The following is a 26,804-nucleotide window of genomic DNA, read 5'->3' on the forward strand; positions in this document are numbered from 1 at the left end:
GGTGTGGAGGCCGTCTAATGGCCGACAGGTGCAAGGGGGAGATAGGAGAGACTAGATAGTGCTGGGGGAATTATATCTTCCGAGATTGTGACACAGGCTCTGGAAGAGACAGTGAAGGTTGAATCTGGTTGTGGGGTGGGGGAGTGGGGAGGTAATGATATCCCCAAATCAGCCATAGTATTAGGGTGGCAATAGGAAGATTGGATGGTGTAGGCAGATGGTATCTACTAGGAATGACTGTCAGAGTCAGTGGGGACATACGAAAATAGAAAATGTGTTTCCGGAGATACTGTCTTCTAGGAATGAGACACAACTGCTGAGAGGAGGCAGGGAAGGGTGTACGTTTTGGGGGCAATGGTACCGTCCAGAAATGAACCAGAGGAGTAGCAGCAAGACAGGAAGAGTCAATGGTGTGTGGCAGGATGCTACCTTCCAGAAATGACCCACAGGTATGTGGGGAGACAGGAAAGGTTGGATGATGTGGGGAGAATGGTATCTTTCAAAAATGACTCAAAGTTCACAGGGGAGTGGGGAGACAGCGATGGGTAGATGATGTACAGTGATGGAATCTTCTAGGCATAGAGGACAGAAACAAGCATTTGTGAAGGCCTTGAAGTGAGGATATTGGCATGTTTGAGCAACTGAGTGGACAGTGTAGCTGGACCATAGTGATGACAAGAGCAAGTGGTATAAGGGGAGTTTGGAGGACTGGTCTAGAGGCTGATAGTGCAGGATCTATTGGCCACATTCAAGATTTGTCCTTTCTCCATTGAAGGTCATTGAAGGGTTTTGAGCAGAGGGTTTTTTGAGTTTGGCACTTTTAAAAGACCTCATTGGCTATAGTGTGGAGGATACAAGAGGGGATGCAGGATGACCAAGTAAGAGCCACCACTGCTATAGCCTGGACATATTGGTAGCCTGGACCAGGGCTGTGGCAATGAAGATGGAGAGTAGAGGATGGGTGTTGAAACAAGCATATTGACGCTTAGAGAGAACCTGGATTAGCATACTTGGAGCTAACTCATAATTTCTTTTTTTTTTTTATTATACTTTAAGTTCTGGGGTGCATGTGCACAACGTGCAGGTTTGTTACATAGGTATGCATGTGCCATGTTGGTTTGATACACCCATCAACTCATTATTTACATTAGGCATTTCTCCTAATGCTATCCCTCCCTGAGCCCCCAATCCCCTGACAGGCCCTGGTGTGTGATGTTCCCCTCCCTGTGTCCATGTGTTCTTATTGTTCAACTTCCACTTATGAGTGAGAACATGTGGTGTTTGGTTTTGTCTTCTTGTGTTACTTTGCTGAGAATGATGGTTTCCAGTTTCATCCATGTCCCTGCAAAGGACATGAACTCATCCTTTTTTATGGCTGCATAGTATTCCATGGTGTATATGTGCCACATTTTCTTTATCCAGTCTATCATTGATGGGCATTTGGGTTGGTTCCAAGACTTTGCTATTGTGAACAGTGCTGCAATAAACATATGTATGCATGTGTCTTTATAGTAGAATGATTTATAATTCTTTGGGTATATACCCAGTAATGGGATTGCTGGGTCAAATGGTATTTCTAGTTCTAGATCCTTGAGGAATCACCATACTGTCTTCCATAATGGTTGAACTAATTGACACTCCCACCAACATTGTAAAAGCATTCCTATTTCTCCACATCCTCTCCAGCATCTGTTGTTTCATGACTTTTTAGTGATTGCCATTCTAACTGGCATGAGATGGTATCTCACTGTAGTTTTGATTTGCATTTCTCTAAGGACCAGTGATGATGAAAATTTTTTCATAAGTCTTTTTGGCTGCATAAATGTCTTCTTTTGAGAAGTGTCTGTTCATATCCTTTGCCCATTTTTTGATGGGGTAGTTTCTTTCTTGTAAATTTGTTTAGGTTCTTTGTAGATTCTGGATATTAGCCCTTTGTCGGATGGGTAGATTACAAAAATTTTCTCCCATTCTGTAGGTTGCCAGTTAACTCTGATGATAGTTTATTTTGCTGTGCCAGAGCTCTTTAGTTTAATTAGATTCCATTTGTCTGTTTTGGCTTTTGTTGCTGTTGCTTTTGGTGTTTTAGTTATGAAGTCTTTGTCCATCCCTGTGTTCTGAATGGTATTGCCTAGGTTTTCTTCTACAGTTTTTATGGTTTTAGGTTACACATTTAAATCTTTAATCCATCTTGAGTTAATTTTTGTATAAAGTGTAAGGAAGGGATCCAATTTCACCTTTCTGCATATGGCTAGCCAGTTTTCCCAGCACTATTTATTAAATAGGGAATCCTTTCCCTATTGCTTGTTTTTGTCAGGTTTGTCAAAGATCAGATGGTTGTAGATGTGTGGTGTTATTTCTGAGGCCTCTGTTCTGTTCCATTGGTCTATATATCTGTTTTGGTACCAGTACCATGCTGTTTTGGTTACTGTAGCCTTGTAGTGTAGTTTGAAGTCAGGTAACATGATGCCTCCAGCTTTGTTCTTTTTGCTTAGGATTGTCTTGGCTATGCGGGCTCTTTTTTTGGTTCCATATGAAGTTTAAAGTAGTTTTTTCCAATTCTGTGAAGAAAGTCAGTCGTAGGTTGATGGGGATAGCACTGAATGTATGAATTACTTTGGGCAGTATGGCCATTTTCATGATATTGATTCTTCCTATCCATGAGCATGGAATGTTCTTCCATTTGTTTGTGTCCTCTTTTATTTCGTTGAACAGTGGTTTGTAGTTCTCCTTGAAGAGGTCCTTCACATCCCTTGTAAATTGGATTCCTAGGTATTTTATTCTCTTTGTAGCAATTGTGAATGGGAGTTCACTCATGATTTGGTTCTCTGTTATTGGTGTATAGGAATGCTTGTGATTTTTGCACATTGATTTTGTATCCTGAGACTTTGCTGAAGTTGCTTATCAGCTTAAGGAGATTTTGGGCTAAGACGATGGGGCTTTCTAAATATACAGTCATGTCATCTGCAAACAGACAATTTGACTTCCTCTTTTCCTAGTTGAATACCCTTTATTTCTTTCTCTTGTATGATTGCCCTGGCCAGAACTTCCAATACTATGTTGAATAGGAGTGGTGAGAGAGGGCATCCTTGTCTTGTGCCAGTTTTCAAAGGGAATGCTTCCAGTTTTTGCTCATTCAGTATGATATTGGCTGTGGGTTTGTCATAAATAGCTCTTATTATTTTGAGATATGTTCCATCAATACCTAGTTTATTGAGAGTTTTTATCATGAAGGGCTGTTGAATTTTGTCCAAGGCCTTTTCTGTATCTATTGAGATAATCTTGTGGTTTTTGTCATTGGTTCTGTTTATGTGATGGATTACATTTATTGATTTGTGTATGTTGAACCAGCCTTGCATCCCAGGGAGGAAGCCAACTTGATCTAGGTGGATATGCTTTTTGATGTGCTGCAGGATTTGGTTTGCTAGTATTTTATTGAGGATTTTCGCATTGATGTTCATCAGGGATATTGGCCTGAAATTTTCTTTTTTTGTTGTGTCTCTGCCAGGTTTTGGTATCAGGATGATGCTGGCCTCATAAAATGAGTTAGGGAGGATCCCCTCTTTTTCTATTGATTGGAATAGTTTCAGAAGGAATGGTAGCAGCCCCTCTTTGTACCTCTGGTAGAATTCAGCTGTGAATCTGTCTGGTCCTGGACTTTTTTTGGTTGGTAGGCTATTAATTACTGTCTCAATTTCAGAACCTGTTATTGGTGTATTCAGAGATTCGACTTCTTCCTGATTTAGTCTTGGGAGGGTGTATGTGTCTAGGAATTTATCCATTTCTTCTAGATTTTCTAGTTTATTTTCATAGAGGTGTTTATAGCATTCTCTGTTGGTAGTTTGTATTTCTGTGGGGTCAGTGGTGATATCCCCTTTATCATTTTTTATTGCGTCTATTTGATTCTTCTCTCTTTCTTTATTAGTCTTGCTAGCGGTCTATCTATTTTGTTGATCTTTTCAAAAAACCACCTCTTGGATTCATTGATTTTTTTGAAGGGTTTTTTTTTTTTTTTTTTTTTTTTAATCTCTATCTTCTTCAGTTCTGCTGTGATCTTAGTTATTTCTTGTCTTCTGCTAGCTTTTGAATTTGTTTGCTCTTGCTTCCCTAGTTCTTTTAATTGTGATATTAGGGTGTCGATTTTAGATCTTTCCAGCTTTCTCTTTTGGGCATTTAGTGCTATAAATTTTCCTCTATACACTGCTTTAAATGTGTCCCAGAGATTCTGGTGCATTGTGTCTTTGTTCTCATTTGTTTCAAAGAACAACTTTATTTCTGTCTTCATTTCGTTAATTCTCAGTAGTCATTCAGGAGCAGGTTGTTCAGTTTCCGTGTAGTTGTGCAGTTTTGAGTGAGTTTCTTCATCCTGAGTTCTAATTTGATTGTATTGTGGTCTGAGAGACAGTTTGTTGTGATTTCTGTTCTTTTACATTTGCTGAGGAGTTCTAATTATGTGGCCATTTTAGAATAAGTGTGATGTGGTGCTGAGAAGAATGTATACTCTGTTGATTTGGGGTGGAGAGTTCTGTAGATGTCTGTTAGGTCCACTTGGTCCAGAGCTGAGTTCAAGTCCTGAATATCCTTGTTAATTTTTGTCTCGTTGATCTAATATTGACAGTGGAGTATTAAAGTCTCCCACTGTTATTGTGTGGGAGTGTAAGTCTCTTTGTAGGTCTCTAAGAACTTTCTTTATGAACGTGGGTGCTCCTGTATTGGGTGCATGTATATTTAGGATAGTTAGCTCTTCTTGTTGCATTGATCCCTTTACAATTATGTAATGCCCTTCTTTGTCTCTTTTGACCTTTGTTGGTTTAAAGTCTGTTTTATCAGAGACTAAGACTGCAACCCCTGCTTTTTTTCTTGCTTTCCATCTGGTTGGTAAATGTTCCTCCATCCCTTTATTTTGAACCTATGTGTGTCTTTGCATGCGAGATGGGTCTCCTGAATACAGCACACCGATGGGTCTTGACTCTTTAGCCAGTTTGCTAGTCTGTGTCTTTCAATTGGGGCATTTAACCCATTTACATTTCAGGTTGATATTGTTATGTGTGAATTTGATCCTATCATTCTGATGCTAACTGGTTATTTTGCCCGCTAGTTGATGTAGTTTCTTCATAGTGTCAATGGTCTTTACAATTTGGCATGTTTTTGCAGTGGCTGGTACCAGTTGTTCCTTTCCATAATTAGTGCTTCCTTCAGGAGCTCTGGCAAGGCAGGCCTGGTGGTAACAAAATCTCTCAGCATTTGCTTGTCTGTAAAGGATTTTATTTCTCCTTCAGTCATGAAACTTAGTTTGGCTGGATATGAAATTCTGGGTTGAAAATTCTTTTCTTTAAATGTTGAATATTGGCCCCCAGTCTCTTCTGGCTTGTAGGGTTTCTGCTGGGAGATCTGCTGTTAGTCTGATGGGCTTCCCTTTGTGGGTAACCTGACCTTTCTGTCTGGCTGCACTTAACATTTTTTCCTTCATTTCAACCTTGATGAATCTGATGATTATATGTGTTGGGGTTGCTCTTTTTGAGGAATATCTTTGTGGTGTTCTATGTATTTCCTGAATTTGAATGTTGGCCTGCCTTGCTAGGTTAGGGAAGTTCTCCTGGATAATATCCTGAAGAATGTTTTCCAACTTGGTTCCATTCTCCCCATCAATTTCAGGTATACCAGTCAAACATAAATTTGGTCTTTTCACATAGTCCCATATTTCTTGGAGGCTTTGTTCGTTTCTTTTCACTCTTTTTTCTCTAATCTTGTCTTCTTGCTTTATTTCATTAAGTTGATCTTCAATTACTGACATCCTTTCTTCTGCTTGATCAGTTCAGCTATTGAAACTTGTGTCTGCTTCACGAAGTTCTCGTGGTGCGTTTTTCAGCTCCATCAGGTCATTTATGTTCTTCCCTACACTGGTTATTCTAGTTAGCAATTCGTCTAACCTGTTTTCAAGCCTCTTAGCTTCCTTGCATTGGGTTAGAACCTGCTCCTTTAGCTCGGAGGAGTTTGTTATCACCCACCTTCTGAAGCCTACTTCTGTCAATTCGTCAAACTCATTCTCCGTCCAGTTTTGTTCCCTTACTGGTGAGGAGTTGTGATCCTTTGCAAGAGAAGAGGCATTTTGGTGTTTGGAATTTTTTATCCTTTCTCCACTGGTTTCTCCCCACCTTTGTGGTTTTATCTACCTTTGGTCTTTGATGTTGGTGACCTACAGATGGGGTTTCCGTATGGATGTCCTTTTTGTTGATGTTGATGCTATTCCTTTCTGCTTGTTAGTTTTCCTTCTAACAGGCCCCTCAGCTGCAAGTCTGTTGGAGTTTGCTGGAGGTCCACTCCAGACCCTGTTTGTTGGGGTTTCACCAGCAGAGGCTGCAGAACAGCAACTATTGCTGCCTGATCCTTCCTCTGGAAGGATCAAGGGGGCACCCACCAGATGCCAGCCAGAGCTCTCCTGTATGAGGTGTCTGTCATCCCCTGCTGGGAGGTGTCTCCTAGTCAGGATACACAGGGGTCAGGGACCTACTTGAGGAGGCAGTCTGTCCATTATCAGAGCTCAAACGCTGTGCTGGGAGAACCACTGCTCTCTTCAGAGCTGTCAGGCAGGGACATTTAAGTCTGCTGAAGCTGCACCCACAGCTGCCCCTTCCCCCTGGTGCTCTGTCCCAGGGAGATGGGGATTTTATCTATAAGTCCCTGACTGGGGCTGCTGCCTCTTGTTCAGAGATGCCCTGCCCACAGAGGTGGAATCTAGAGTGGCAGTAGACCTTGCTGAACTGTGGTGGGGTCTATCCAGTTCAAACTTCCCCTTGGCTTTGTTTACACTGTCAACATAAAACTGCCTACTCAAGCCTCAGCAATGGCGGACGCCCCTCCCCACACCAAGCTTCAGCATCCCAGGTTGATCTCAGGCTGCTGCAATAGCAGCGAGGATTTCAAGCCAATGGATATTAGCTTGCTGGGCTCCGTGGGTGTGGGACCCACTGAGCCAGGCACCGGAGGGAATCTCCAAGTCTACCGGTTGCGAAGACTGTAGGAAAAGCACAGTATCTGCGCAGGAGTGTACCGTTCTTCCTGGTACTGTCTCTCAGGGCTTCCCTTGGCTAGGAAAGGGAAATCCCCGACCCCTTGCACTTCCCGGGTGAGGTGACGCCCCTCCCTGCTTCAGCTCGCCCTCCGTGGCCTGCACCCACTGCCCAACAAGTCCCAATGAGATGAACCAGGTACCTCAGTTGGAAACACAGAAATCACCCACCTTCTGCGTGAATCTCACTGGGAGCTGCAAACCAGAGCTGTTTCTATTCGGCCATCTTGCTGGACCCTCCGCTCATTTTCAACTCATAATTTCTTAAGCAGGAGAAAACATTAGTTTCTCTAAGAGTTAAAGAATGCATTCCTTCAGAAATTGAATCCTTGAGGGTGTTTTTTTTTTTTTTTCAATTGCAGTAGAAAAACTTTCTGAACACACTAAATAGTGTTGTAAAAACATTACGTTATCTGACTCCTATACATATTGATACCTGACTTCCACTTTTGTTCTGTAAACAGGACTGCTAGGCAGTTTGCTACTCTTTTTGTGAATATCAATGTGACCTCTGAGCCTCACGAAGTGTCTGCCCTATGGTTCTTGTGGTATGTGAAGCAGTGTGGGGGCACCACTCGGATATTCTCTGTCACCAATGGCGGCCAGGTATGGTGTGTATGTGTCTGTTCTGAAACAAGAGCTTCATCTGTGATTTTGCTTTCTCCCAGGGCAGTGTCTTTAATAATTGCTTCAGTATTTTGAAACATGAATAATTAGCAGCGTGAAATTATCTCAAAAAATTTTCTGAAAAAAAAAATTTCTCATTTCCTTTTGTCACTCCTGAAAAGGAGTTCACAGATAAAGAATGTTTCATTTTGAATTAATTAGGTTTTGAGAATTAAGTTGCTTCCTTTTGGTGGCAGGTAAAATTAGGCTGTTTATGTAGGAGAAGCTAAATTCCTAAAATAATTTCCAAAATTCTAGAAATTGTACAATTATTGTACTTAAAATCATCTCTGTTCCAGATACCAGGTTTCTGTCCCATCTGTTTATCAGATTTATTCTTTTATGTTAACTGTTACAGAATGGAAGTGACTGTTCTTCCTTCTAATTCACACAAGTGATTATGGCCACTCTTGCAATAGTAAATTCTGCCTTTTGGATTCTTAGTTTTTGCTACCCACTTGAATTTGCCCAGTTTCCATATCATTTCCTTTATTAATAAGTAGACTTATTTGGTTCATTGGCTGGACACATGGCGAAGCCAGAATCCTAATTCCCCAGACTCTGAGATTCTCTGCTTCAACCCTTTCTGTTATCCAAAGAGAATGGGTATCTCTGTTCTATAAATGTTGTGCTTGGATGGTATGAGGTTTAATTAGTAGCAGTTTACTACTAACTTAGGTTCTCTGAGTTCCCGAATTCTGAGTGCACAGTACAAGGTATAGAGTCTTTCTCTACCAAATGAATTATTCCTCTCCTGAGGAGGTCACCGGAAATCCCCAAGTTCTTGTGACACCAAGAGTCATTGCCCATTTGACCCTTAGCTTTGACAAACGCAGGACAGTTGCATTTTTTAAGTGTCTTTACTTACAGGCAGAAATGCCAGATTACTCCTTTTAGCCAATATTTTACTTTCTGAGGTATTTTGATTCATATTTGATATTTGTGTCCTTCATTCAGAGGAGCCAGGATACTTCTAGCCAAATTCTACATGACCTTTTGGAAAATATGGTTCAGATGATTAATCTCAAACCATGATCACAATATTTTTCTAAAGAACTTAGGCTTATCCTATAATTTAATTCAACAAATACTAGACCTGGAGGGGTGGACAGTGAACAAGACAGAAACAGTTCATCGTCTTTCCACCGCATTAAAACTCAAAATAACTCTTAGAAAACAGATCAGATTGGTCCGGGTTTCTTGAAGAAAGATGAATCATGAATTTAGGTCTGAACCACTATGGGAATTTTTTTCCTTTTTTTAAATTAATTTTTGAGACAGAGTCTCACTTTGTTGCCTAGGCTGGTCTCCAACTCCTGGGCTGAAGCAGTCCTTCCGCCTCAGCCTCTCAAAGTGCTAGGATCACAGGCATGAGCCACCATGCCTAGCCAGGAATATTTTTTATGAAGAACTTTGGTATTGTCATTAAAACAGTAGCCAGTTACAAAAGTGCAAAAATCACTGCATGGCTGCTTATGCAGTTTTCTGGAGGAGCATGATTGAGGAATCTGTTAAGTGGTGGGCTGTGCACTTCTAACCATTTAAAGAATCTTCTGGCCAGGCGCAGTGGCTTACACTTGTAATCCCAGCACTTTGGGAGGCCAAGGCGGCTGGATCACCTGAGGTCAGGAGTTTGAGACCAGCCTGGCTAACATGATGAAACCCCATTTCTGCTAAAAATACAAAAAATTAGCCAGGCGTCGTGGCACGCGCCTGTAATCCCAGCTACTCGGGAGGCTGAGGCAAGAGAATCACTTGAACCCAGGAGACGGAGGTTGCAGTGAACCGAGATCGTGCCATTGCACTCAGCTTGGGCAACAAGAGTGAAACTCCATCTCAAGAAAAAAAAAAAAAAAAGAATTTTCTATAATAGGCTAAAAATATCCTTCTGGTTCTTACCAAAAGCATTGTGTTAAGGAGTTACCTTCTTAGATTAAGCTGGAAACATTTCCATGGTGATCATAGCAGAAGGCAGGGGGTAGAGCACTTCTGGTCTTATAAGGGCCGCTCAAGAGAACTATTTAACAATATCTAAAGGAACAAGCAGATGCTTAGCCTTCACCCTCTGCCTCCACCTTGAAACTTACAGATAGTTTTGCAAAAAGTTACTCAAGATCTGATATTCCGATTCTTTTTATTTTTAAGATGGAGTCTAGTTCTGTCACTCATGCTGGAGTGCAGTGGCGCAATCTTGGCTCACTGCAACCTCCGCCTCCTGGGTTCAAGTGGTTCTCCTCCCTCAGCCTCCCGAATAGCTGGGATTACAGGCATGTGCCACCACGCCTGGCTAGTTTTTGTATTTTTAGTAGAGATGGGATTTCACCATGTTAGCCAGACTGGTCTTGAACTCCTGACCCCAGATGAGCCACTGCACCTGGCCCTTCTTCCCATTCATAGAACATCATTTGGTGGTAACTAGTAGGACATGACTATCCCTAAAAGCACCCTGTAACTTTGTCTATAATATGGCACCATCTGCATCCTTACCTGCCTGGATAACCTCAGCCCAGAACTACAGGAATCAAAGGAAATTAGAAACCTCATCCTCTGGAGTAAGCACAGTGCCCGCCTCTTCCCAGGGCTCCCTCCACACCCTGCACTCTTGGGCATTTGAAGCCCACAAACTCGCTGATATTCCCACTTGTTCAGGGCAGCATTGGCATAGTGGAACATTTCTTCTGGTTCTGTGATTTTTATAAACTTTAATGGCTTTTCTTTGCTGGAAGCTGTGCAGGGAATGATCATTGAATTGTCTTGGCCAACTCTGCCTCTGTCCTAATGAATTCTTCTGACAGTTAAGTGTGCAGATATTGGAGGTGTGGCCTGTGACTTTCTGGAGGTTTTCTAATCAGTAGCCAATAGGATTTTCCTTCCTTGGGCTTTCATAATGTTTCCTGTCCTACCTACCTCCCCCTGTAGGAACGGAAGTTTGTAGGTGGATCTGGTCAAGTGAGCGAACGGATAATGGACCTGCTCGGAGACAAAGTGAAGCTGAACCAACCTGTCACTCATGTTGACCAGTCAAGTGACAACATCATCATAGAGACATTGAACCATGAACATTATGAGGTAACTCGGTTGAGTCAAAAGGAGCATATAGTAAATAGGCCTTGTGTCTTTTGCAGCTTCTAACCAGATACAATTCAAGCAGTAGCATAATTAATGCTGACATGTTTCCGCCTCAGTCTTCCAAATTACCAGCCTTGGTTGACCGACCTTGATCTGTTTTGTTGCCTTACAGTTGCCTCATTGTCTCATTTTGTATGTTTTTACTGCTCAATGTTGTTTAGAAGTGATAAAGATGATTTTTCATGCCTGCTACAAAGACTGCAGCTCACATTTGAGGTAATATTTTGCTTGTGTGTGTCTTAGTGCAAATATGTAATTAATGCGATCCCTCCGACCTTGACGGCCAAGATTCACTTCAGACCAGAGCTTCCAGCAGAGAGAAACCAGTTAATTCAGCGTCTTCCAATGGGAGCTATCATTAAGTGCATGATGTATTACAAGGAGGCCTTCTGGAAGAAGAAGGGTAGGCTGCTATTATTCATGTTTAAACTATTATATGAAGAAATCACACTGTTTTAGGATTATTGAACAGAAGGTATTGAACAGAAACAAAGTATTTTCAAATTGGTAGAAAAAGGGTTAGAAATCTTGGTCTGTCAATTTCCTCATATCCTTGGCCACACATAATTACCCCAAGAGCACTTGTTGGCAATGAGAGGGAAGAAGGAGATCACATCAGTAATAAGGCCACCATTGCCCTGGCTCCTGGCATCTGTCCTGCTTCTTACTTTTTATGAGCAGAGTGAGGTCAGCAGGCACCATGGAAAGAGCACTGCATTGAAGTTACACATTCCAGGACTTCGCTTGCTTGCTAGCATCAGACTGTAGGTGTAAAGTGGTGACAGTAATACCTACCACTAAGGTGTTGTGAGAGTTAAATGAGGTGGGATCTTGGACTTAGAAAGCATCCCAGATATGGTGGCTATTGTTGATAAGCATTCTGGTTATACTCATCAGATTCCCTCCTGCCACTTCTTCCCTGGATTGGGTCGTTCCCTCCAGCGCAGCCCTTCTCTTTCCTCATGTATGCTAGGAGCCAGGGTCATCTGACCATTTTTGTCATGCATTGGTTGGTCATAAGCCCTTTAGGTAAAGGTGATGGAGATGGGTCATTTTCTGTCTGTGGGTGAATAGACATCTTTATATATTCAGTGTGTGTATTTAACAAGGCATAGCGTCTAGGATTGGGACCAAGACCAAGAGTTTAAGATTTGCCTTCCTCTTAAAAAATAGTTTATATATATTTATGTGTATATGGGTGTCTCTGATGAGCTTGGTCTCGATCTCCCATTGATTTTTCTCCTGGTTAAGATTACTGTGGCTGCATGATCATTGAAGATGAAGATGCTCCAATTTCAATAACCTTGGATGACACCAAGCCGGATGGATCACTGCCTGCCATCATGGGGTAAGTTAGAGCTGGCTGTTCTACATTTTCCAAATTGTATTGATGTATTGGTATGGATGCTGTCAAAGTATATTGCTTTGGAATTAAGCTCAAGCAATGATGAATAATGCTATCAAAATATGTAATGTATTAAAATACTGCAGTAATGTTTTGTGTGTAGCACAAGAATACTGGGAAACTTTACTAAAATTGACACCATTTTGAACTTGTACCCATGTATGTCTTTCTCTCACACAAAGCTTACATGTTGAGGACAGAGTGAAAAAGAGCAGCTAGACAGGCAGTATGGTAGCCACCCCTGCCTACAGGCAGAATGTCCACAGCCATTCTGAAATGAGAACTAACCACTTTATTCTATCAAAAAATTCTAAATGGAGGGGTTCTCGGTTTTATCCTTTTCTCCATTCCAGATATCTGCTACATAGCAAATGTTAGTTGTCACCCTAAGATATAAGATAGCTGACCAATTAGGAGGCACAGTTCAGAGTTGAGCCAGGCCTTGATTGGATGGCATGGCAGTTTTTCTGGTGGGTCACTCTAGTTGTCCTTCACCAGTGGTGCTTCACTTAACCTCCGAAGTGTGCAGATGTTCCAGGATCTGGTTCTGTGTAGGGAAAATGAGAGCTCTTCCCTTCTCTTCCCATTCCGGCACACAGCTGCCCTACTCAATGGGGGTTAGGGAGTCCTGAGAAGGAAGTGGGGTCTCCACAAAGGAATTGCTAAGGAGTTCCACAGCCTCCCTGTTGCCTGCCTTTTGGCCTCCTCAAAAACTATGCAAATAAAAGGCGATCTGTTCTGCCACTCCGTAACAAAAGAACATAGCTTCAGTAGCAATCAAGTGACTTTTAAAGGGGAGACCAGTGGTCTCCCCTTTACCCCTGGGAAATGCATACCTTTTGCTCAAAGGGAAAGGTGAACTCATGCACATCATGTCATTGAAGGAAAATTACAAAGGCAAAAGGGGCAGACCCACATCTAAGGGAACTTAGAAAGCAGGTTGTGCTGCTGGGTTACTAATGAGACGTTTATAACCACCTCTCTCACTGTAACATATAAGAACACCAGCCTCCCTGAGAAAGGCAGGTGCTTACAACATAATGACCGTTGGAATAACACATCCTCTTCATCTCTGCCAATGGGCAGAAAAGGATATAGGTTGTTTGGGTGGTTTGACATCATCTTCTATATGCCAGAGAAAAGCAGGAGGTTCAGGTACAGGTTTCAGGAGAATGTCAGTGAAGACCAATCCAACTGTGAATGGAAGAGCATTGATGTTTTTCTTGCCCTAGGAGTTAGATATAGTGATGTCTTCTGCCATTTTGGGCTTTCTTTCTTTCTTTTTTTTTTGAAAGTAGAACTCAATATTTTGATGATTTTACTTAAATAGTATAAAAGGAAAATGTTAAACAGTTGTGTTCTGTGGACAGCGGGGCTAAAACAAATATAAAATAATAATAATTGGTTACAGAGAACCAAGTATAGAAGATGAGAGTTTCCTTGGAAACTGAGGAATAGCAAAATAATCTGTTTCTTGGCGATGTGGTGTTAAAAATTAAAGCTACCATTTATTGAGCGCTGGTTGTGGGTGCAAGTTTTTATGTGTACAATGCTTTTGGGCTTTCTTCAGCATTATTATTAACTAGGTAATTCAGGGCTCAAATAACTGACCCGCTGTTAATGGAGTTATTTAGGCAATTCTTAGAAAGTGATATTCTAATTTCTTTCATCTTGACACTTGCCTCCACCCTGCTCTTTGCTCATGGCCACAGCCACGAAAACCTTGAAGATAGGGGTGGTAATTGCCCAGCACTGTGTTTCTAATAACCTTTTGGAAACTAGAAAGGACGTTGTACTTTAGAACTGTGAAACGTTTCCAACACAAAGCCAGCATGTTTAATTTCCTCAATAAAACACCAAAGTAAGTTAAAGCTTATTTATCCATAGTTGGGATTAGATCAAAGAGATTATTTCATTCATGACTTGAGATTTGGCAGAAATAACCAACACTAACTGCCCTTTGGGAAGGGAACTGTAAAAAGTATACAAGACGAGTTGACTAAAAATGTTTTCAGATAAATCATTTAATCTTTTATCAGATATTGATGATTAAAAAATACTATATACATCTAAACATACTGATTCTTACATAAACCCAAAATCTAACTAAAATGATCAATAACAAGCTGTAACTTAAGGCGTTAAATCATGCAAAATTATGACTATATTCCATAAAGTTCAATAGTTCAGATTTCCTAAATAGTCCACAGCTTTCTCTGAAATGCTATTCTCTGCATTAACATACGTGTTTGCTTCTCAGAGTGATCTCAAATAACAGCCCTAAAGGAACTGCCAATCCAATTTGAGGAACACTTTAATTTGGGGGTAGGGAGAGGAGGAAATATCTGTTTTTTGCACTGATCTATCTGTCCTTTTGGTCTTGAATAAAAGAAATACACATTTAAAATTTTTTTAATGGAAAAATAATTTCATTGTCCTTTAGATCATTTGGATTTTTTAAAGCTTTCTTTGTTTTGTTTTGTTTTGTTTTTATTGAGACAGAGTCTCACTCTGCCGCCCAGGCTGGAGTGCAGTGGTGCGATCTCCGCTCATTGCAAGCTCTGCCTTCCGGGTTCACACCATGCTCCTGTCTCAGTCTCCCAAGTAGCCGGAACTACAGGCACCCACCACCACGCCCCGCTAATTTTTTGTATTTTTAGTAGAGACGGGGTTTCACTGTGTTTGCCACGATGGTCTCGATCTCCTGACCTCGTGATCCACCCGTCTCGGCCTCCCAAAGTGCTGGGATTACAGGCGTGAGCCACAGCGCCCAACCGAACGCTTTCTAATAATAGTATAACTAAGGACTTAATGTCACAATTCAATTCTTTTAAATATACATGCAGTTAGTAATATCAGTATAATAAATAGAATCTATTTGATTAAAGGGGAGCAGGCAGGTTATAACTGAGTTTTATTGAGTTACTTTATTTGGGGACTATATCAGGTCAGTTTCCAGGGAAGCTGACACAGAGCTGGAGATTTGGGTGCTGGAGGTTTATTGGGAAGTGCTCTGGGGATGACTACCTATGGCGGAAGGATTAAGCAGAACTTGAGCTCCAGTGTTGTCCCAACAAAGGCCTCCCCCATTCCCTTGGAAGTTCTGGAGCTGGGTGGCCCTTCAGAGTTGTCTTCAACTGCATCTAGGTCAGGACAACTCTGGGGAGGGGTGGGACCTTGAGCAAGGCATTCTCTGCTGTCCCGTCCAATTACTGGGGAAGATTTCAGCTGTGAGCTAAGAGTGATGATTGCCTTGTCCCAAAGGGAGGCCTGGGGGGCCCACCGTGGCCTCCACTACAGACACATGTTTATATTTGTTTTTCCAGCTTTGATAACGTATTTGGCAGAAGGCAACAGTCATTACCAGAATGATCATTTGGCACAACATTAATTCATTCAACATTTGATTTCCTACTGTATGCCAAAAACCATGTTAAACTTTAGAAGTAAAATATTGAATAGGAGGTCACTGGTCATGTAGGGAATCACAGCCTAGCAGGGGTTTTGGACACACAGGCAGACTAAAGACAACATGGCATTTGCCCTAGTAGAGGAGGAGAGTCTGAGAGAGTTCATTTAATGCTGAATTGCTACAGGTTAAGAATACTTCAAAAAGAAAGGGTAGCTCTTAAGATAAACAGCTGTAACCTGATCATTCAATGTAACCTCTCTCTCCAGCTTCATTCTTGCCCGGAAAGCTGATCGACTTGCTAAACTACATAAGGAAATAAGGTAAGAGATTTATAACTGAAAAATAGATGAAAAAGTTAGCTTTGTATTGTGTTTTTGCACTGACACTAGTAGAATGACATGAGGAAAAACACAATACTTCACAAATATTCTCAAAATTCCAACAAACCAACCTTTTGTATTTTGCTATAGCCCTCTTGACCTAGCCCTTGCCCATGTGCATATATTAATTTTACATGTTTGTGTTTATTTTACAATGGTTAAGAGGTAGGATTTCCCTGTGAGATGGATGGAGAAAATAATAGAAAATATTAGCTGTGAAAAAAGCTGTAAAAACCGAATCCCAATCCCCTTTCAAGGCCATAATCCTTTTCTAAGATCCTCTGACATGGACTTTCTAAAAAGTGTATTTTAACTTGTAGCAACTTGTGTACATGAAAGTATTCACTACTGATTATCTGGGACACAGTTCTGATGTTCCCTTATCTGAAAGTTTCCTAATATAAAATTTATTTTAGGACAGTGGCTTTTTGTTTTGTTTCTTTCTCCCTTTCTCTTTCTGTCATGGTATATTTGTTTTGTTTTGTTTTGGAATCCTTTGTTCAATTAAAATCTTACCTGGAGAGGTTAGCCTTTTAACATCAGAGTTATTTGGCTGTTGGAGGGATGCCTCTGGGTAGCCCTAAAACCTCTGCTAGCTTTTAAAGAGGTCCAATACATACACAAAAATACAGACTTTTCTCTGAATGTAATTAAAAAAATTAAACAGCTAACCCATTAGCAGCCCTTGCTTTGGGAGTTACTCTGATGACTTTAGAAGTGGGGGAAAGGCTGCAGAATGAGTTCCTACATGTGCACACGGATTTGTTTATTTGAACAACCGTGAGCTTCAACAATCTCATGGTTTGCATGTAAGCTTTACAGGGAAGAAACTCCCAGCTTCAATCCCTGTCAGGTTCTTCTCTGTTCACTGTAAGTGGTAAATGGTTGAATCTCAACAACCATGAGATTGTGGAATCTCATGGTTGTTAAAAATTAACTCTACTCACTCAGTAGAGGAGGGATTTGGGGTCCAGTGATAGGGCATGATTTGTTCAAGGCTCCATAGCTAGTGTCTTAGTGCATTTGTGATACTGTAACAAATGCTTGAAACTGGGCAATTTATAAAGAATAGAAACTTATTTCTCACAGTTCTAGAGGCTGGGAAGTCCAAGATTATGATGCCAACAGATTCAATTCAGTATTTGGTGAGAGCCTGTTCCATAGGTAGCACTTTCTCACATGGCAGAAAAGGCAGAAGGAGGAAGGACAAAAAGGGATGAAGGTGGTGTCCTCACTTGGAGGAAGGCAGAAGGGCAGAAAGGGCCTAGCTAGTTCCCTCCAGCCCGCTTATAACGGCACTAATCTATTCATAAGGGCAGAATCTTCCTGATTTCATCATTTCCCCAAAGACCCCACCTCATAATACCATCATCTTGGAGGTTAAGTTCCAACATTTAAATTTTGGAGGGACACATACATTCAAATCATCGCAGCTAGCTTGTGACAAAGTCTGGAGTAGCATATAATGCATACGTTTTCATTACACCACACTAAGCTGACATTTTCTTTTGGATTTCCTGCTTTCCCTCCTTATTAATAGTAAAATAAATACCAGCCTGTAGGTAGACATTTGGTTATGATTCCACACAGTGGCTGAACTTCTCAAAAGTTCTTGTAAGGCAAAACCCTTACTGAATATGTCATTGACAAAAACAGTGGTTCCCAGATCTGACTGCATCAAAATATCCCAAAGGATGTTTGGAAAATATGTTTTTATAAGACTTATATATTGTGATTGAGTAGATTTGAGGTGGGGCCTGCCTATTTGTATATTTCAACAAGGCTTTCAGGTGATTATGACAAGCAACCAGATTTAGAAACCAGTGAATAAGTTCAACAAGATGATTTGCACAGTGGCCTCTTTTGGCCATCACTTAGGTTCTGTTATTTTTAGAACCAAATTAATCAATCAGTGCATTGTTTTAACATCCTTGCCTTACATATCTTTTCCAAAAATTTTTAATTTTAAAGGGAAGAAGGGAAAAGGAAAGATAATTTCCTGTGTTTGTATGAACTCATCCTTGGCTCTTCTAATAATATGAAATACAGTAAATAATGACTTATAACTATTATAATTGTTTTTAACATTCATGAATGAAAACTAACTACAGTGGAGGTTGATTGGATTTCAGGTTTCACTCTGCTTTAATAAAAATTTTATTACACATCCAGAAAGTAAGTTAAGCAGGCCTGGCGCAGTGGCTCACACCTATGATCCCAACACTTTGGGAGGCTGAGGCAGGCAGATTGCTTGAGTGTAGAAGTTGAAGACCAGCCTGGGCAACATAAAGAAACCCTGTCTCCACAAAAAATAGAAAAATTAGCCGGGCATGGTGATATGTATCTGTAGTCCCAGCAATTTGGGAGGCTGAGGCGAGAGGATCACCTGAGTCCAGGGAGGTTGAGGCTGCAGTGAGCCATAACCGTGCCACTGCATTCCAATTTGAGTGACAGAGTGAGACCCTATCTCAGAAATAATAGTAATAAGTTAAGTACTGTTGAGCTTTTTTAGAATGATCATTGCCGATACTTTCATTTTCTAATTAACTCAAAATGTCTGAATTATTGCTTGTAACACCCTTGTGAAGTAGATGTTAGAATTAGTCATCTCTTCATAGACTATGCAAAGAGGGTACCATAGTAGGCTGAGGATGGATTTTGACTGAACAAATATTTCCTGAGTACCTGCTATGGGCAGATTACTCAGAAGCGTAGAGCCTTACCCTGCTATTAATTAGCTGAGCAAAATCAAACAAATCTCTGCAGTTCCCTGAGCCTCGGTTTCCTCATCTCTGAAATAAGGGGCTTGAATCAGGCTGAGAGAGACAGACAGGCAAACAGTAGTCTTGAGACTTCTTCCCATTATTCCTTTCCTTTATGACTTTTTATGTATAATGTGAGCAGCTCTTTGAAGGAAGCCAGACTTTCTCTGACTGTCCTGAAATTTAACTATCCACCTAAATATCGATCTAATGTTGCATGACATCATCTCAGGAGTGGCATTTGACTCTCCCTTAAAACCTTCCATGGAAAATGGTGACAATAAGCAAAGTTTATAATCCGCCTCCTCCTCCTGACTTTATACCTATGAGGTGAATGTTCTGGAAGTTATATAAATGGTATAAGTGTGAGGATTTAGATAAATTTATAAGGTTACACTTTATCCCACATTATTCAGAGAAATTGGGGGCATGTCTTTAAAATATTTTCTAATGTAATTGGCAACATAAAATTGTATATTTCTAAATCTCGATTTCTTTATTACCAGGAAGCTTGAGCTCCCCCCGCCCTGCATAATTTTGTCTCTTCAGCTTTTAATACTTGTCTTATAGATTTGACTCAAACCTTTTGCCACATTTTTAAGCAAATATTTTTCCAGTTGCTTGTTATCCCTTAACAAATATTTTAGAGCATTTTCAAATGTTTAAACTATATTAAAACTATAAAAGGTAAATAGGAAAAGTATATAACTGGATCAGTGTGAACCTATGCAAACAAATCCAGAAATAAAACCATTAATTTCTAAAACAGGTGATTTTAGTAAATTAGACCTTTTAAAAAAATTCACCATGAGTAGTTGTGAGTTAAAATGTATTTCATTTCAAAAAGAGTTTATATAAGTACAACCACTAATTTTTTCAGACATGAAAATACCATGTTCTGGGCTAGTCATTTAGATAATGAATTATGAGAATAACAAAAGGCTGTGTTTGAGGTAACATTAGCATATTGTGCCCATCCCTCAGATACACTTTGAAATACTGTGGTCCACAGATCCTTCTATCAAGTGACAAATTCCTAGACTGAAATGACTGTAGATACTTTCTGTATAGCATATCTTATGTTATGCTTAAAAGATTAAATGAGCTTTATATGTTTGTAGGTAATTAAAACACAAGTATAGGATAGTTGAAAGACACCATCACTTATACTATAGACTTGTAAAAGGGATCATTTTAGAATTCTACGTATTCCAGAAAAGTTATATAGAATCAGTTCCTAAGACTGGCTAAACTTAATTGAATCCATTTTTCCCATTTTTATCTCAAGCAGATATCATATTAGGTAGCGAAAGAGGCAAAAATGTAAAAAAGAAAAGAATAATTCCATTGGATCCTCAAATTAAATGACTATTGAGGCATCGAAAGTTAATTTGAGCGCAGGGATTCATGGAACTGCTCATTTGTGCAGTTACAGAAGGCCATGGATTTTAATTTTTCTGTAATAAATCTGGTTGATACCAAGAGCTCTAGAACTCACTGGATTTATTCTATACCCATCAGTTACTCCTTCCCTAATTTTTTTTTTTTTTGGCTCTGTTTTATAGGAAGAAGAAGATCTGTGAGCTCTATGCCAAAGTGTTGGGATCCCAAGAAGCTTTACATGTAAGAAACTCCCAGCTTTAATCCCTAGCAGGTTCTTCTCTGTTCATTATAAGTAGTAAAGCAAAGTAGATTCTGATTTTCTGACAGTCTTATGAAGAGCGTATAAAGCGATATGCTTAACTTGGAGGATAAACTTCAGCAGTCACAAAAGGTTATTAAAAGCTGGTGTCAGGTGCATGTAATTTCTGACGCAGCAACTCCTTTGGGCTGTTTAAATGTTCACTAGATAACTGGCAGCCAGTTGTAATGAGAGCCTAGAGCTGCAGGGATTATGTCAAGAATGGGTGAGATGGGTTCCCAGAACAGTCGTGTCCTCAGTCAGTGTCACTTACCTGCTGCACAATTAAATTCCAGATATGTCATCATTTGTTGGTGAAGGCAAAGTAGTATGGTACTTGACAAGATGGACTGAATCTAGAGTCTCTTCCCAGGTCAAAGTCATAGTAATTTATTTTTCCATGTGTGAACTCAATTCACAACTCATTTAGGAATATCAGTGCTTTCAATCCACCACTGAAAGCAATTAGGAGAATGAAATTACGTCTTTTTGGAAAAAATACCAATAGCTGGGGGCTCTTTCAGGGGTTTGCCTCCAAACTGTTCAAATAATACACTTTGTGAATGTGCCAGGGAAATTAGAGAAGGTTCTCTCATGTCCCCTAGGAAACATTTTTCATCTGAATTGCCCCTTTTGAGTGGAATTCCCATCATTCATGTTTCCAGCTTAGAGAAGGGGTTGGGAAAAAAGTCTTTCTTAGACATTTGTTTGTCTTCTGCCTCCTCCTTCCCACCCTTTTCTTAGCAATAATGCCTGGTAGATGGGGAAGTAAAGTCTGTTATTAGAGACTCCAGAGATTTGAGCAGACCTTTCCACAAGCTGAATTGTTGATGGGGTTTCCTATAGACTTAGCTCCAAAGACTTCAGAATCTGCATGGATGGGTGGATACCCCTCTCTCCCAGATGCTGGAATACTTCCATGTCTTCCCTAATCAAGAAAATGGGAAGAGCAAAGGATACATGTTTTGCCACATGGTCCGTCACAAAAGGCCATTACTTGGTACTCTCATGTTTCCCCTTAAGTGAGTTGGAAAAACAGGATCTTCTTTATTTTCTTAATGTAAACTTTTTGTTAAAGCAACGATATTGTTGACTTGCAGCATTTCAGCTTTGTTTTCTCTTTTGCATTTTCTTCCCCACTGAACTGCAGCCAGTACACTATGAAGAGAAGAACTGGTGTGAGGAGCAGTACTCTGGGGGCTGCTACACGGCGTACTTCCCTCCTGGGATCATGACTCAATATGGAAGGTATTACACAAGCACTACGCCAATTAATCCAAGACCTGTGCCAAATTTAAAAGGAAAAGCAGAGTTCAGTGGGAATTCTAGAAATAGTTGTCAAAATCCCCATTTCTTATGTCCCAGATAATACTTGTATATTTCTGGATGTCCATAGAAAAATAAGGATGTCATTACATAGAACAATAGCTGTCAGCATATAGAACAACAGCAGAACAGTGGGGAGGATTTCAGATGTGAACAGTGCTTGTGAGAATGAAGCAAGCTGCAGTGTCCTCCAAGGGGCCTTCGTGAGCTCAACTTGACATTTTAGTCTCACATGACTGCCTTAGGCTCCTTGGCGCCAGTCAACACAGAACAACATTGGACGTTGTTTATCCAACACGTCTGTCTTGCCAACAGAGCATCTGCAGACAGTTCTCTTCAGGGGAAGAGTCCTCACTGTATACAGTTGAGGTGTGAGGAAATGACATCCACGTGGGGTGGGGAAGTCCACCTTGACCTAGAAGCCCCTTGCCCCATGGAAGCCATTATCTCCATGCTTCATAGGCATAGTGTCCAGTAACTTGCTCAGTTATAAGACTTGCTCAGTTACAAGAGACACCACACTCAGGGAAGCCCAAAGTGATAGCCTCCTACCAGGTATTTACAATTCATTTAGAGTCCTCCCAGCCTGGATGCAGTTTACGAATGTGGGGGCGGGAGGGGAGGCACTTTTAGCATAAGTGGTGCTGCCTCCATAGATGGCATTACACCTTCATCTGGTTTCCAGAGAGACAGAGCTAGAATGTTAATACAAGGTCACATTTGTCCACCGAAAAGGAAGAAGTATTTATTAACCTTTTTGTTACAGGAGGTTTTGGTCTGTTTTTTTTTTTTTTTTTTTCTTCTTAAGTGATTCAAATCGCCTTTGTTTAACAATAGCAGGATCGATGAACTGGATTAGTTCTGGCATCAAAGTAGAAGTCTTAGAAGACAAGACTAAGATAAGGAATAGATGAAGCCCAGGGTTCTGGAATTGGAAAAAGGAGTGCCAGCGGGTTGAGATGAAGGCCATCAGGGTGGGGGGCAAGACATGCAGCTTGGGAGAGTTCATGAAACTAGCTGTGGACATGGCAGGAGTCAAAGCCAAGAAAGTTGGAGGGGATAGCTGTCCGTTCAGTCCAGCCCGTCTTTGTAAGAGGAGACCCATTTCCTTGCCCTCAGCCAGTCCCTAGAGAAGCTCAGAGAAGCTAACTGTACAGAGGTTGTTTTCTTAAAGAGACACACCCATATAATGTCTCAGGTCTCTCCTTTGCCAGAAATGACAGTTAACGTCCCTGTCTTCCCACTTGCCACTGTAGTTCCTCCTGACACACTGGGAGTGCCTGCAAAGCTGGATCTGTGGCTGTTCTCAAGAAGAGTGTACCCTCCCCCGAGAAAGACAGGAGAGGGAGAAGAATGGACTGCCAACAGGAAAACATAGCAAAGAAATCTGATTTGGGGATTGAATACATGTTCTTATATTCCAGCTCTGGCTGGCTTGGCAAAGGTCAACATCCCCTTTAATGATTGATGATCTGATGGCCTGATTCTCCCTGGCTTGAAAGTTCAGATCCTCTATGCAGACCCCGAAAACAAAAAGTGACCCTTCACCTTGGGCTAAGTCATACGGGTGTTTTTTTAAACAGTCCGAATTTCTGTGCCTTCTGCAGACTAAATGAGGGCAGTGCTTGGCTCGTTTACCCTGCCCACCTTCCCAAGTAACTCTGTGTAACCTCTTGGTTCCCTTGAAGGGTGATCCGTCAACCCGTGGGCAGGATTTTCTTTGCGGGTACAGAGACTGCCACAAAGTGGAGCGGCTACATGGAAGGGGCAGTTGAGGCTGGAGAACGAGCAGCTAGGGAGGTAAGCAGGAAAGCCCAGGCTCTCTCCCTCCTGAGTCACGGCAACGTTTTTGGCATCTGGTCTTGCTAGTTCTGGACACTGATAGAATCTGTATGTCCATTTCTCTGCCCCTCACTCATGGGGCTCATCTGTGGCTAGCAGGGCCTTGAATCTGTAGAAACTATCCAGCCTCTTTTCATAATACCATGGTCACTTTCTTTCAGGTCTTAAATGGTCTCGGGAAGGTGAACGAGAAAGACATCTGGGTAGAAGAACCTGAATCAAAGGTCAGTTTGGTGGCTCTGGGCACTCTCTCTCCTTAAACCCATCATGGAATATAAAACTCACATCTCCCTTCTTCTAGCCTCTGATTTAATTATAGATGCAACTATCCCAGGGGTCTCCATGCATGGACCTTGCAGATGTGTTTTGTTCCTCCATGTCAGCATGAGTTTTTTGCTCATGATCTGTGTTCCTTCATCTAGGACGTTCCAGCGGTAGAAATCACTCGCACCTTCTGGGAGAGGAACCTGCCTTCTGTGTCTGGCCTGCTGAAGATCATTGGGTTTTCCACATCAGTAACTGCCCTGGGATTCGTGGTGTACAAATACAAGCTCCTGCCACGGTCTTGAAGTTTTATTCCTATGCTCTCTACTCATTGATTTTCAATATCACCAAAGGAAAATATTGACAAATTTAAAGGCTGTGTCACTGGGCCATTTTTAAGTGTACTGGATTTAACTACCTTTGGCTTAGTTCCAATCATTGCTAAAGTAAAAACAATTCAACGAATCGCCTAATTAATTTCAGTAAGATCAAGCTCCATCTTCTTTGTCTGTGTAAACCAACTCATGTGAATTGATAGAATAAAGCCTTGTGATCACTTTCTGAGATTCAAAAAGTTAAAGGTGATGTGCTCATCAGAAACAATTTCTGTGTCTTATTTTTATTCCCGTCAATGCAAAATACCTGATGATTTCAGAAACAAAGTATTTGACTTTCTCTCTGTGGAGGTGGAGTAGGTGAAGGCCCAGCCTGTGACTGTCCTTTTTCTTCCCTTAGGCAATGGTGAAGTGTCATTACAGAGCCTAGAGGCTCCCAGCCTCCTGGAGGAAGCAGCCTCCACTTTGGATCAGGAAATAGTAAAGCAAAGCAGTGTTGGGGGTAAGCGGCATGCAGACCCTCAGACCAGAATGGGGACATCTTGTAAGCTGCTGCCTCAGGAATCTCCTGACCACTTCTAATTCCTCCGACTTTTCTAGACATCTAGTCTCAGTGCTAGCTTATTTGTATTTTTCCTCTTTCACTTCTTATGGAGGAGAGTGTTTAACTGAGTTAGAATGTTGAGACTGACTTGCTGTGACTTGCGTGCAGCTTTCCAGTTGAGCAGAGGAAAATAGTGGCAGGACTGTCCCCTGGGAGGGCTCCCCGCTTAGCTCTGTGTGGGACCAACTGCAATTGGCATCTTCTCTTCCCCCTGGAAGGCAGCTAGACACCGACGGATCCTTGTCAGTTGTAACATTCTATTTCAACTTCGGGAAAGCAGCAGTTTTCTCTTTTTTTCCCTATGACCACAGAATTAGACATACCTCTCAACTTACATATGTCTTCAACATGGTTACCTCTGCATAAATATTAGCATAGCATGCCAATTTCTCTTGAGTACTGAAATACACATGAGAAATTTGACTGTTATTTGTTGAGACTATCAAACAGAAAAGAAATTAGGGCTCTAATTTTCTTAAAGCAAGCTCGCTTTAAGGAAGCAAAATTGAGTCATTTTATATATGAAGACTAAGTTCTCTATCTTAGGAGTAATGTCGGCCAAGAAGGGTGCCCACTTCTTGTTTTCCCATTTTAAAAATTCAGATTTTAAAAGCCCTTTCCAAAGATTTCAGCCGTAAAATGCTTCTTTTTAAAAATGTATCAACATATTTTTATTTAAGGGGAATTAACAATTGCCAGGGGAAGCCAGCCAACCCAGTTTATTATATCATTAACCTTATAAATTCAAACCTAAGTTGCTGGACCCCGGTGTGAGGGCATACATCTTCCAAAGTTCTGCCTATCCTAAGAGCTGGATTTTTCTGCTGCTCTTTGTCTTGCAGTTTAGCTAATTTAGGAGTTTTGAGAATGTATTGGATATGCTCCAGTACATACGGAGTTGCAGCATATTATATCAAACTGCTTTGAGAAAGCTCGTCCTTAATCTATTGCAGTTGTTTCTATTAACTTACTGATTAACTCAGTCCTGACACACCTTTTGGGAAATGCTGACTTAAACTCCTTAACTGGCAACAGTTGGAACAGTAATCAGTTTGTTAACATATTTAAAGTCTTGAATATGGAAGAACTCATAAGTATGTGATTTACCCTTTTCAATTTTTTGGAAAACCATTTAATTTATTCTAATTAGATTAACCCTGTTAATCTACGGATTGGATATCAAAATGAATGCCAGTCCAGATGTGCCTAGACACGAAATTGGAGCTGAGGACTCTCACCATATGCGAGTTCATCCAGTATGAAGATACCATAAGCCTTTTCTCTGAACCAGAGAAATGAAAGTCAGTTTAAGAGGCTGATACATCTTGGCCCTGTTAAGGCATCCACTTCACAGCCGTGAAGGCTGAGTCAGCCCCACTCCATAGGTAGGCCAAGAATTAGATTTTAAACCTTCATCTGTCTGTCCCAGTTAACTGTTAAATAAGGCCTTATCCTCCACTGAAGAGTATGGATTGAAGGACTGTGAACTATGTTTAGTCTGATTGTGAAATTGGTGCCTAATGTTCCATGTCTGAAGTTTGCCCCAGTGCTACATGTTGGAGTAGACCTATGTGTGTGCTTTGCCATTGAAGTAAGATTTTGCCTGTATGGTACTGTTTTGTTTGTTAATAAAGTGCACTGCCACCCCCGATACAGACTCGACTCCTGTATTGAGTTGATAGCTCTATGCAGAAAGTTCAATGGCTTCTTATAGCAAGAGGTCACAATGAGGCATTGTCCATGGAGGATAGGCTTAGGAAATCGTTTGATATCGACTGCAAATTCTCAAAGTTGAGTTTGACTCTCATTTGTTATTGAGGTTTTCTGGGAACTGATTAAATGCTGAAACACTGTAGCCTGCCTGACTGGGCCACAGATGTGGATTCTGGTCCAAGTTTTCTCACCTAATTAGCTTATGATACCTTGAGCAAG

At 41.0% G+C, this 26,804-nt stretch overlaps 1 protein-coding gene across 1 annotated transcript in view; it reads left to right on the plus strand.

Moving 5' to 3' along the window:
* The window catches only part of LOC100998752 (amine oxidase [flavin-containing] A), an 85,404-nt gene extending 58,881 nt beyond the window's left edge, over positions 1 to 26,523 (plus strand). Inside the window, exons 6-15 of the mRNA XM_003919035.5 lie at positions 7,531 to 7,672; positions 10,652 to 10,801; positions 11,105 to 11,264; positions 12,113 to 12,209; positions 15,945 to 15,998; positions 20,386 to 20,443; positions 21,652 to 21,749; positions 23,516 to 23,627; positions 23,831 to 23,893; positions 24,092 to 26,523. Of these exons, the coding sequence (XP_003919084.2) occupies positions 7,531 to 7,672; positions 10,652 to 10,801; positions 11,105 to 11,264; positions 12,113 to 12,209; positions 15,945 to 15,998; positions 20,386 to 20,443; positions 21,652 to 21,749; positions 23,516 to 23,627; positions 23,831 to 23,893; positions 24,092 to 24,238 (1,081 nt within the window). The 3' untranslated portion in view covers positions 24,239 to 26,523. The remainder of the gene's footprint in view (positions 1 to 7,530; positions 7,673 to 10,651; positions 10,802 to 11,104; positions 11,265 to 12,112; positions 12,210 to 15,944; positions 15,999 to 20,385; positions 20,444 to 21,651; positions 21,750 to 23,515; positions 23,628 to 23,830; positions 23,894 to 24,091) is intronic.
* The last annotated feature ends 281 nt before the right edge of the window (positions 26,524 to 26,804 follow it).

Source organism: Papio anubis, chromosome X (genome assembly GCF_008728515.1).
Source record: "Papio anubis isolate 15944 chromosome X, Panubis1.0, whole genome shotgun sequence".
NCBI lineage: Eukaryota > Metazoa > Chordata > Mammalia > Primates > Cercopithecidae > Papio > Papio anubis.